This window comes from Prionailurus viverrinus, chromosome F2 (assembly GCF_022837055.1).
Source record: "Prionailurus viverrinus isolate Anna chromosome F2, UM_Priviv_1.0, whole genome shotgun sequence".
NCBI classification, from domain to species: domain Eukaryota; kingdom Metazoa; phylum Chordata; class Mammalia; order Carnivora; family Felidae; genus Prionailurus; species Prionailurus viverrinus.
The window spans coordinates 5987587-6000396 of NC_062578.1; the positions used below are offsets into that span (position 1 = coordinate 5987587).

The following is a 12810-nucleotide window of genomic DNA, read 5'->3' on the forward strand; positions in this document are numbered from 1 at the left end:
TCGCATCCTCTGGTATAATTCCAAGACTATATTGTTCCCAAATTATGTGGCTTTCAAAATACAGCCTTCCCTGACTATTTGAAACTCACAAAGTCACTCACAGTATTTACTAGCTGCCATTTTAATGATCTTCAAATACTAGAATACTGCTATTCTAACTATTCTAGTAATTTCAAGTATAACATAGAGACATAGAGAAAATACCTTTAAAAGTATGTCTACGTAAATGGATAGATAAACCTTTTAGAAAAGGTTGCATTCATTGATTTGTGCCTTCGTTGCAATACATTGCAATTATTTCCTTAATGACGTGTTTTCCTTAGACTGTAAGTTATCAAAGGTGTATCTGTTTTGTATACCTACGCAGAATCTGGCATAGTTCCTGACATAACTACAAACATCCTCCCAAGCAACAGCTTTCGCAAAATTTTTTAATATTTGTTTCGTGTTATCACTAGTTCCCACAAACCTAGTGACTATCCATAGGAATGTATCATGCAGCAAATTAATTACAGAGAAAAGGTATCGTAATGCCTGAAACTTACTGCATATTGAGCTCCAATCCCCAAGGAAATTGAGTTATCAAATCAAAGATAAATACTAGAAAGAAATTGGCTATTTTAAATGAAAGTAGGACTTGCTAGTGTGTTCTCCTCAATTAGCTAGAGGCATCCTTTTTTTTTTTTACCTCCCTTTCCCTAAGTGTGTTTCCACTTACACACACACACACACAAACCTTTGTTTATGTGTGCAAATGCCATGAGGTTTAGAAACAGGTAATTCATGATAGTAGTGCAGCCATACTGTTTTGGAAGCAAGGAAGGAGAGTTTGATTTCTTTTTTTTTTTCATTGATGGGACAGTTTCATTCTGAATATTTTCCATAATGAAAAAGTGGTTTTCCATGAGGAAGGCCATGTGTGACACTGATTCTGGAATCTTGACAGCATTACTGCGGAAAGCCATGAATTCTGAGGGATTGGTAGGTTTTGGAATTCAAGATCACAGTTTAGATTCTTACATTCTGTTCCTTTCCATTAAATATCCACGACATTGTCATGGATGGAAAATCAAGGCGATTGTTTTTAGTTTTGAGAAACAGTTAACATTGTTCTGAAGTACCGCATCATCAAAGCCATTAAAGAATAAATGATATATCACAGTAATTGACCACTGTGTTTTGAGCAGGTGCAATTTTTATTTTTCCACAAGGCACACAATCTTATATACAATGCATACTTATCACCTTCCAAAATTGTAAGATATAAATAATATACACTGAAGAATATATGAGTATACTTTTGTTTCAAAGAAGAAAACGGCCTTAAGACAAACAGGTTTATGTCCTTCAGGGGTGGGATTTTCATATTTATGCTGAATCTGCCAAACAGCTCTTGTTGAGAGAAGAAATCTCATTGGATGGACATACAGCCTTGTCATAGTTTTTCCTTAAAAACATCTCATTTAAAGCCAGTGTATTCCTTTTTTAAAAGTGTATTTATTTTGAGAGAGACAGAGAAAGCACAAGCAGGGGAAGGGCAGAAGGAGAGAGAGAGAATCCTAAGCAGGCTCCTTGCTGTCAGAGCAGAGCCCAAAACAGGGCTCAAACCCACAAACCGTGAGATCATGACCTGAGCCAAAATCAAGAATCAGACGCTTCACCGACTGAGCCACCCAGGCGCCCTCCAATGTATTCCTTTTGTTCCAGCCCATTTATCTTATTATGTCCCAATACTAGATGAAACATCTATAAATGTTCTCATAATGGGTCTGCAGACTCAAGAACTTGTATTTCTCGGTAATTTATCACAGAATGGAACAACTTTCTTAGGATTTACGTGAATATTCCCTCATGTTTTTCAAAACTAGCTTTCCAAACTGCTTCTTTTTTAGTATTATGCTTTGAGTTTTGACTTATGTTCTTTGCAAAGGGGAGCCCTTAGATTCTGGAGTATTTCTGAGACATTAATGGTGGTTCCAGTCTCCTTCCAGTTAGAATTCTACGTTTTCACCCTCCTTGCTGCATCCTGCATGGATGTTTCATTCCTCTCTATTTTTTTTTATGACCCCTCACTAGATTTGACCTTCCAGAAGTCACCAGGGTGGGAAGATGGGAGTTTATGTAGAGCTGACCTCGAGATTAGATACACACAATTCTGGTCTCAAAGAGACACAGCAGACAGCGTGCCCTCCTCGCTGTGATGGGACAGCAGGACACAAACATACATTGTCACACACACACGCATGTGCACACGCATGCACACACGATCACACACACACATATACTCACACACACTCACATACACAAACATATATACACATTCACATACATGCACACACACAGGCAGGCATGCAGAGATACACTCACACTTTCACATATGCATGCACACACCGTCAAGCACATGCACACACTTACGCACACAAAGACACATACGCCCATGTAATTCCTCACACATGCATGCACACGTGTGCACACATACACACTTTTGACAAGTAAATACTTTTGTGTAAGTGGTATTCTTCCTAATATATATGACTCACTTTTTCATCCTTTAAAGTAGTGCCCTAAAATGACAAGCCACTCTCTCTCCTCTTCCAGTTTGCGGAAATTGGTGCCCACAATAATAGAGAAATTTGTACAGCCCTCATGGGCACTTAGAGCTACTTCTTGGGCAGCAAACTTAGATATAAAAACGAGCAGGATAATCTGGCTAAAATTCAGCATCCAATAATGGCCATAGATGCCATAAGGGCACACGGGGTGCTAATTGAAAGAAAACCCATTACTGTAATTTCATTCCATGATTGTGTCTCTATTATATTTTTGCACCACTTAAGAATCCTTCAAGAAACCCTCCCGGGTCTTAGTGTTCCGTAAAGAGATTTTTATATTTCTCACACCAGTAGGGTTTGTTTCTGGAACTACTCTCTGTATAAATACCCCTCCCATAGGATAGCCACGATTTTTAACCATGCGGCGAATGCCAATCAATATTTAAGCCCTTCCTACCTACATTTTGTTACAGGAATACAAAGCCACCTGAGAAAATCAATGAAATTTAAGAAATGCTCAAAGGAGTACTTCGTGTTCATTAGGAACCTTGCCTTTCTGCCTTACGTCATCTATTAGATGCCATGGAAATCTGGAATATACACAAATATCATTGTAGTAAAATTCTGAAGCCATAATACAAAACCCTCAGGGCAAGATTTGTTTCCAAAAGGAGAGAGTATATACACAAGACAGAAAGTACACCATGAACGGAAATGACTACTGTGATGGTGCCTATGAGCACGAAGGCTGATACATTTGATTTCCCACTAAATTCCAGGGGATGCTGCCCTAGGAACATAGAAGAGATTGGGTGTTATTTCTAACTTATCCGTTTCTTCTGCCCGGGCAAATTACAGAACAAGCCATTACCTCTGAAATCGTAAGTTTCAGGGGGAAAGAAAGGAGACTATGTCATCTGGAAGTTTGGGCCAAATTATCCTAAATGTGCTGCCCACGGCATTATCCTCAGCTGGTGTACTCTTCACAGAACACAGTGCAAGGTTGTGTCCACGCACCACGGGGGACATCACGTCCTCGTTCAGCCCACGCTTCGGAACGTTTCTACTTCCTGCTGAAGGCCACACGATCCTAGCCCAAGATTAACACGGGCAAGACCCCCTCCCTCCCCGGAGAGAGAGAATTTGGTAGCAGCTATATATTCACGAAGAGACGCTGCATGTAGATTAGATTCTGCCAAGTCAACAACCGGGGAATGAGTACCATATTTCATAATTGACTAATACGTGCGTTGTGAGTACCCTTTGAAGGACTAAATGGTACTCACGGGTCTGACAAAGACGGCACCTGACCAACTCCCAGAAAGCAGCTTATGTTGTCCCCAAATGTCTCAGCATCAGCTCTAACTCAGGGGATTCGTGTTAGTATGCCCTCGGGAGAGTGGCTGGCTGGAAGGCAAGCCCATTTCTTACTCGCATGTATCTACTATTATTTACAGGTGTAGTTATATACATTCTTGGTGGTATCTGCAGACACGTGTTGTCATGAAATTATTTAGCTGAATGGCATGCTGAAAAACCGACTGTGGCTTCTAAGAAACTAAACTCGGTTGGAAACCACCTTTGGTCTGTTGAAAGTAACTTCATACGCATCAAGGTAACTTCCCGTTATGCGTAAGCAGGCACCTCAGGTGTGGGTCTGAGCCCTGCCTCCGCCGGAATCCTCACCGCACAGCCACGTGAAGTGCGTCCACAAAGCATCAAGCGAGCGGGGCACGTGCCCTAGGAACGGTCCTCGTTTGTATTCAGGTGGTCGCCGTCAACGTCAAGCATCTGGATTGGAGGCCCACTGAGCTCTGAAACCAAGGTGTTGTCTTGTCCTGTCTTTTTTCCTCAACAGAGCTTTTGGAACCGCGTTGCATGGAAAGGCCGCAGCAGGTGGGGCCCGGACTAAATTTAGGTAACCAGAAGAGAAAAGGCTTATTTCTTTGTCCGTCAAAGGAACTCAGAATCAGCCGTGCTTCCCTGCCCTAGAAAGGGGCTGGATTTGCTTACTCAAGTCTTCTCCACTCCATCCCTACAGCCTCGATGCTTCCGCTGACCTGGGTCGCTAACCCAGCCAGCATCGTGGGACTTCAGACCACGAGACTTCTAAAAGTTTGTTAAAGATTCTACCTTTCCATCTCAGACTTCGGTGCTGATCTGAGTTAACCCTAGATCATTAAACTCTTCTCTTCCCGAAGAACTGTAGGAAGACATCTCCACGACTAGTCATACTGGTTTATTTGTCCCATCGACATCCCTCATGTAAGCAGGATCCTGAACGGCGTTGCGGACTCTACTGGTGCTCTGTCGCTCCGTCCTCATGTTAACTGGAAAGCAGAAGTCCCTAAAACACCGCTTGAAGTTTTCATCCAGAAACGCATAGAGAATGGGGTTCAGGCTGCTGTTGGTATAACCCAAGGCGATGCAGAAGTAATAGCTGGAGAGGGCAGCGGTGCTGTGAGAGGCATTCCCCAGGGCCTCCACAAGGATGAAGATGTGAATGGGGGTCCAACAGATGATAAAGACCGCCACCACCACCAGGACCAGCCTGGTGATGCGACGGAGGTTACGATCTTTCTCTCGGGAGCCAGAGAGGAGACGGACGCTCTTCAAGCGCAGGATCATCAGGGTGTAGCAGATGATGATAATGAGGACAGGGATCACGAAGGCGAAGACGAAGACACAGATCTTCATGAAGAGGTCCCACCAGGAGTACTCGTCATCCGGGAACTGCAAGGAGCACTCGATGACATCCACGTCTGGACAAGGTGAACAAAACAAACATAAGCACCAGAAGAACGTCTTTTCTTATGACCGTGGCTGCAGAGTATTCTAAAAGTGAGTGTCAGGGGCGGCTGGGTGGCTCAGTCGGTTGGGCGTCCGACTTCGCTCAGGTAACGATCTCACAGACTGTGAGTTCGAGCCCCACAGGCTCTGTGCTGACAGCTCAGAGCCTGGAGCCTGCTTCCGATTCTGTCTCCCTCTCTCCTTGCCCCTCCCCTGCTCGTGCTCTGTCCCCCCCCCCCACCTCTCTCTCTCTCTCCTTCAAAACTAAATAAACATTAAAAAAATTTCAAAGTGAGTTTCAATACATTTGGGTGCAAAGGTACAATTACGGTGAGATGATATTACCTGAAGCAGATCACCAAATTGGGAATGAATGCTATATATGAAAACTATCTTATCTTTGTGCTTATTACAATGAAGCCATTTATTGGTGACATCACAATAGTATGGAATAAATGAGACAAGCTCGCAATAGGAATTATGCAGTTGTGGAGCCCAGTTTAATGTGGACGACTTTCAGAAGAGCTAAATTGATCATTTATAGCATAAGCCCTTACTTGTATTTCCATTTATTAATAATTCCCCCAGACCCACGGCTCTGGCAATAAAAGCTAGTATCTATTTGTAATAAGTGATGAAATATTTCGAGTCTAGCCATTCAATTTAGCAAAAGTCAACTTGCCTGAAAGCATCAAGTGATTTATAAGAAATGATTATGTGTGTCAAGTAAAAATTTATAAAAAAAAAAAATGCGTCCAAATACGAACCAGGAATTGTGACTTAACGGAATCAATTGATTCAGGGCATTGTTGAAACATGAGTAAACTTTTGGAAAAGAAAGAGAAGGAGGAAGAAAAGAAAAAGAAAACAGAAGATGGAAGGGGAGAAGAAGGAAGAAGAAAACCTCATGAACACTGTCATCAAGAAAATTTGTAAGCAAGAAACATTTTTCGTTTTACTAACATTGACTATGTAACAGATAAAACAAATATTTCAGACGGCCACTTGGAAAATGGAGTTATTTGCTCTGCTTCTCGTGGCTGCACAGCATTCTCTTTGGAATGGCCTTACGATTGGAAAGAACGGAGACCAGAAAGAACAGAGACCCAGGATAAGCCCTTTGATGATGCTTCCGCGGGGGGCCTGCTCACCCCTCGGGGGCTCCCTTTCTCCCCAAGCATCAGTGAGTCCACATTTTGTCCTCTTCCGTCTGAGCGGTCATTGAGCACAGAGCAGGCAGACCTCTTTGCCTCGATCCTTCCTTACCGGTAAGTAATCATTAGCAATAAGAGTGTAATTTTCATAATGATAATATTTTCTTCCCACATTGGGCATCTCTACGTCAAAAATGGCAAAAGAATATTTTTAGAGAGGTGAAACAGTTCTATTTATGTTTTCTAAAACGTTTGGATGTGATCTTAAGCAAATATCCCTTAGGGAAAACAAAAGGTATCGTCTTAGAATTTCAATTAGACATATTTTAAAATACAAAGAATATAGTTATTTTGGCCAATTAATAAAGATGACTTTCTTAGAAATGTGTCTTTCATCAACCAGATGCCAGATCAAACCTTTCATTGGTAAATGCAAACTTCCAGAATAACTTGGGATTTTTGATCCTCTAAAAAAGTCATTGTTTAAACCACTATTACTATGAAGACTATTAGAAAAAATTAAGCATCTCTTTTAATTTTTGCTTTTAGTGTTTATGGGAATACTAACAGTTAAAATCATTTTTTAAAATCATCCTTATTATCGCTGAAAAAAGTATTTGTTAAACCACTTTTGACAGGTGACACATTGCAGGTGATTTGTCTATTGAGTCTAGCCTCCTCAAAGGTAGGGAACGTGTCTAATTTTTTGTTTTATTTTTTCCATGCTTAGTTTTTGTGTATTCCAAGATTGTCTCTTTCTTGAGGTCGGCCTCAGCTTAAATGTCACATCAAAGACATTTATACAGAGGCCACAGTCCTCTCCCTTGCAATCTATATTCTGTTTACATATTACACTCACCCTATTTTTAATCATCATATAATGACAGAAGCCAGACAGAAGCCCTCCTGTAATAAATAATATGTTACCTTTCCTGATGTTTTTCTCTCCATCCAGAATGCACACTACTTTCGGGTAGATACCCAGCGTGTTTCATTCAATATTTAATCCCTGCTAGATAGGGTGGTGAGAACCACAAGATGCTCAAGGAATACAAATTGTTAAATAAGAACATAAAGTGAGGGGTGCCGCAGTGGCTCAGCCGGTTAAGTGACCGACTTGGGCTCGGGTCATGATCTCGAGGTTTGGGAGTTCGATACCTGCGTCGGGCTCTGCGCTGACCGCTCAGAGCCTGGAGCTGCTTCGGATTCTGCGTCTCCCTCTCTCTCTGCCCCTCCCCTGCTCATGTTCTGTCTCTCTCTGTCTCTCAATAACAAATAAACGTTAAAAAAAATTTTTTTAAAGAACATAAGGGGCTGAAGCAGTAAAAATTGTTAAATAAGTGAATAAATGAATATCACGTGGAAACCCTCGAAAATAGGGACTGATCACAGTAGTTATTATGGAAAAGCAATCTGCTAAGACAAGTCAGGCAACATAAGAGCTGATATTTAATTTGGATACATCTTCTAACTGTGAGTATCAGCCTCCTCTTGAACAAATGATCTTGCATGTAGTTGGGGCTCAATAAATATTCGCCGAATGGGTGAAATAATCAACTACAGCTGCTTTTACAAGACTTTGGGAAACATCCAGTGATAGAGTTAGAAACATCCTCCGGAAATGTCAATGAATTTAAGTTCATCCCAACAAAGAGAAAGGAGAATACGGAGGCAATCGACAAGGAAATTCAAGTCCAAGGGCCCCATGTTTACAAACTGTTCTCTTTTGGGGAAAAGAAGGCATCTTTAGCCTTCGTGATGCACACAGGCCAAAAGTGAAGGATACAAAAGTATATTCCATGCAAATGGAAACCAAAAGAGAGCAGAAGTAGCTGTATTTACATCAGACAAAACTGCCTTCAACTTAGAAACTGTCTTGAGAGGCAAAGGAAGTCACTATATAATGATACAAGGGCCAAGTCACCAAAGCGGATGCAATAATTGTAAGTATATACGCACCCGACACTGGAGGACCTAAATATATCTACCATCTATTAAGAGAACTGAAGGGAGACATAGATAGTAATAATAGGGGACTTCTATATCCCGCTTTCAACAATAGATAGATCCTCCAGATATAAAATCAAGAAGGAAACAGCAGACTTGAACAGCACTATAAATAAAATGGACTTAACAGACACATACAAAACATTCAAGAGCAACAGAATACACATTAAAATATCAAACATTTAATTAATATTAATATGCAATTATAATATTAATATAATATTTAACGCATTAATATTTAATCAATATTAATTAATCGATATTAATATTTAATTTGTTAAATATTTAAATATTAACGCACATGAAATCTTCTCCAGTATCGATCACACATTATGCCGCAAAGCAAGTCTTCACAAATTTAAGAGGACTGAAATCATATTAAGTGTCTTTGCTGACCGTGTCAAACTAGAAATCGAATGGGAGGAAAGCTGGAAAATTAACAAATATGTAGAAACTAAATAACACTCCTGAACCACCAATGGGTCAAAGAAAAAGTCAAAGTAAAATACAAAATGCTCGAGATGAATGGCAATGCAAATACAACATACCCAAACTAGGGGATGGTGGCAGAGGCAGTTCTTAGGGGAAAGTGCACAGTGATAACCACCTCGCGTGAAGAAAAAAGGAAGATCTCAAATAAATAACCTACCTTTATGTATTAAGGAACTAGAAAAAGAAGAACAGACAAAGCCCAAAGTTGGTGGAAGGAAGGAAATAATGAAGAAAAAAAGCAGAAACAAATGCAACAGAGACCAGGAAAACAAGACAATACATAGAAACAGACAACAAACAGAAAACGACCAACAAAATCTTTTCGAAAAGATAAACAAAATCAAAGCCTTAATTAGACTCAGAAAGAGACAGAAGACTAGGCGAAAGGAAAGACATTATAACTGGTAACACAGAAATACAAAGGATCATAAGAGACTACTATGAACGATTACGTGTCAACAAATTGGAGAATCTAGAAGAAATGGATACATTTCTAGAAACATACAACCTACCAGGCTGAATCATAAAGAAATAGAAAGTCTGACAGATCAATAACAAGTAGATTGAGACATCAAAAAACCTCCTAACAAAGAAAACCCAAGCGCCAGATGGTTTCGCTGGTTAAGTTCTACCAAGCATTTGAAAAGGGTACCGGGGCGCCTGGGTGGCGCAGTCGGTTAAGCGTCCGACTTCAGCCAGGTCACGATCTCGCGGTCCGTGAGTTTGAGCCCCGCGTCAGGCTCTGGGCTGATGGCTCGGAGCCTGGAGCCTGTTTCCGATTCTGTGTCTCCCTCTCTCTCTGCCCCTCCCCCGTTCATGCTCTGTCTCTCTCTCTGTCCCAAAAATAAATAAAAACGTTGAAAAAAAAATTAAAAAAAAAAAAAGGGTACTGATCCAAGGGCTCCTGGGTGGCTCAGTCGGTTAGGCATCTGACCTCAGCTCAGGTCATGATCTCAGGGTTCATGAGTTCCAGCCCTGCGTCGGGCACTATGCTGACAGCTCAGGGCCTGGAGCCTGTCTTCGGATTCTGTGTCTCCCTCTCTCTGCCCCTCCTCCACTCACACTCTGTCTTTCTCTCTCTCTCTCTCTCTCTCTCTCAAAAATAAGTAAACATTAAAAAAATTTTAAAAAAAGGATGCCAATCCATTTCAAACTCTTTCAGAAGTTGAAGAGGAGGGCCCACTTTCCAAACTCATTTTACAAGGCCACCATGAACCTGATACCAAAGGCAGACAAGGACACCACAGACAAAGACACCACAATATCTCTGATGAGCAGAAATGCAAACATCCTATAAAACACTAGCAAACCAAATTCAACAGCACAGGAAAAAAAACATATGCCAATATCAGGATTTATGCCTGCGATGGAAGCAGGATTTATCCCTGTGAGGATTCCCCAAATCCAACAATGTGACATCACATCCATAGAATGATAGATGAAAATCACGGTCACGTCGATAGATGCAGAAAAATATGTGACAGAAATTCAACATCCATTCATGATTAAAACTCTCCACATATTAAGTATGGAAGGAACGTAGCTCAACATAATAAAGACTGTGTATGGCGAGCCCACAGCTAACATCAAATTCAATGGTGAAGGATTTGAACGCTTTTCCTGTAAGATCAGGAACAAGGCAAAGACGCTCACTCTCACCACTTTTATTCAACAGAGTATTGACAGTCCTAGCCAGGGCATTTAGGCAAGAAAAGAAATAAAAGGCATCCAAATCAGAAAGAAAGAAGTAAAATTGTTTGGGGAGGACACAGTCTTACGCGGAGAAAACCCTAAAGGCTCGACTAAACCACTTTCGGTAAAGTTGCAGAATTCAAAAATCAACATATGACAAAAATCAGTTGCATTTCTATACACTAACAATAAGCTATCTGAAAAGTAAATACAACAATCCCATTTACGTTACCATCAAAAAAGAATAAAGTACTCACAAATCAATTTGTAAATAAGCCTAAAAGATCTGTATACTGATTACTGTAAAACACTGATGAAAGAAATTGAAGACACAAATAAATGCAAAGATATCTTATGTGCGTGAATCAGAAGAACTAACATTGTTAAAATGTCTACACGACGCAAAACAATCTATGAATTCAGTGCAACCTTTATCAAAACCCAATGGCATTTTTCACAGCCTTAGCCAAAATAATCCTCAAATGCCTACGGAACTACAAAGGACCCCGAATAGTCAAAGCAATTTTTTTTAAATTTTTTTTTCAACGTTTATTTATTTTTGGGACAGAGAGAGACAGAGCATGAACGGGGGAGGGGCAGAGAGAGAGGGAGACACAGAATCAGAAACAGGCTCCAGGCTCTGAGCCATCAGCCCACAGCCCGACGCGGGGCTCGAACTCACGGACCGCGAGATCGTGACCTGGCTGAAGTCAGACGCTTAACCGACTGCGCCACCCAGGCACCCCGAATCAAAGCAATCTTGAGCAAGAACAAAGCTGGAGGTATCACGCTGCCCGATTATGAATTATATTACAAAGCCACAGTAATCAAAATAGTCTGGTACTGGCATAAAAAACAGACCCATATTCCAATGGAATGGACTAGAGAGCCCCGAAATAAACCCACGCCTATACAGTCAAGTAATCTTCCAATAAGGGTGCCAAAAATAGAAAATGGGGAAAGAATGGGCTCTTCAATAAATGGTGCTGGGAAAATGGGGTATCCACGTGCAAAAGAATGCACTTGGGGCCTTATACCATACACAAAAATCAACTCAAAGTGGATTAAGGACTTAACTGTAAATAAAACCATAAAACTTTTACAAAAAACGTAGGGGAAAAGCTTCTTGATAGCGGTCTTGGCAATGATTTTTTTTGGATGCGATGCCAAAGCACAAGTAACAGAACCAAAAATCAACAAGCGAGATTGCATCAAACTAATCCAACCTAGAAAAAAAGAAGAAAAAAAAAAACCCCTCTTCTGCACAGCCAAGGACACAATCAACAAATTGAAAAGGCAGCCTGTGGAATGGAAGAAAATATCTGCAAATCATGTATCTGATAAGGGGCTAATATCTAAAAAATATAGGAGATCATACAACTCAATAGTGGAAAAGCAAATAATCTGATTTAAAAATGGGCAAAGAACCTGAATAGGCGTCTCCCCCAAAAAAGACATACAAATTGCCCACAGGTATATAAAAAGGTGCTCAACACCACTAATCAACAGGGAAATGCAAATCAAAATCACTTCAAACCTGTTAGGGTGGCTATTATTAAAAAAAAAAAAAAAGATGTGTCAGCAAAGATGTGCAGAAAAGGGATCCTGTTGGTGGGAATGCAAACTGGTGATACACACACACACACACACACACACACCCCAGAATATTATTCAGTCTTTTAAAAGAAAGAAATCTTGCCAATCGTGGCGACATGGATAGACCTGATACACATTGTGCTAAGTGAAATAAGCCAAAGAAATACAAATCCTATATGCTCTCCCTTATATATGGAATCTAAAATAATCGAATTCACAGAAGCAGAGACAAGAATTGTGCTTTCCAAGAGCTTGGGGCAGGAGGAACAGGGGAGACAATAAGTCAAAGGAAGGGTACAAAGTTTCAGCCATGCAAGTAAGTAAGTTCTGGGAATCTACTATGTAGCCCAGGTTCTGTAACTGACAATGTTGAACTACATACCTGACATTTGCTAGGAGGGAGGAGACCTTAGGTTAAATTTTCTTATCACACAAGAAACATAATAAACAAGGCAAGAAGAAACTTCGGGAGGTGGCAAAGGTCTGCCGTCTTGAGGGGATAACGGTTTCACAGGTATATAGCTATC

General features: G+C 40.7%; 1 protein-coding gene across 1 annotated transcript in view; it reads right to left on the reverse strand.

Moving 5' to 3' along the window:
• Positions 1-2396: 2396 nt before the first annotated feature.
• Positions 2397-12810, reverse strand: part of OPRK1 (opioid receptor kappa 1) — a 28807-nt gene continuing 18393 nt past the window's right edge. Inside the window, exon 3 of the mRNA XM_047842404.1 lies at positions 2397-5314. Coding sequence (XP_047698360.1) covers positions 4782-5314 — 533 coding nt within the window. The 3' untranslated portion in view covers positions 2397-4781. The remainder of the gene's footprint in view (positions 5315-12810) is intronic.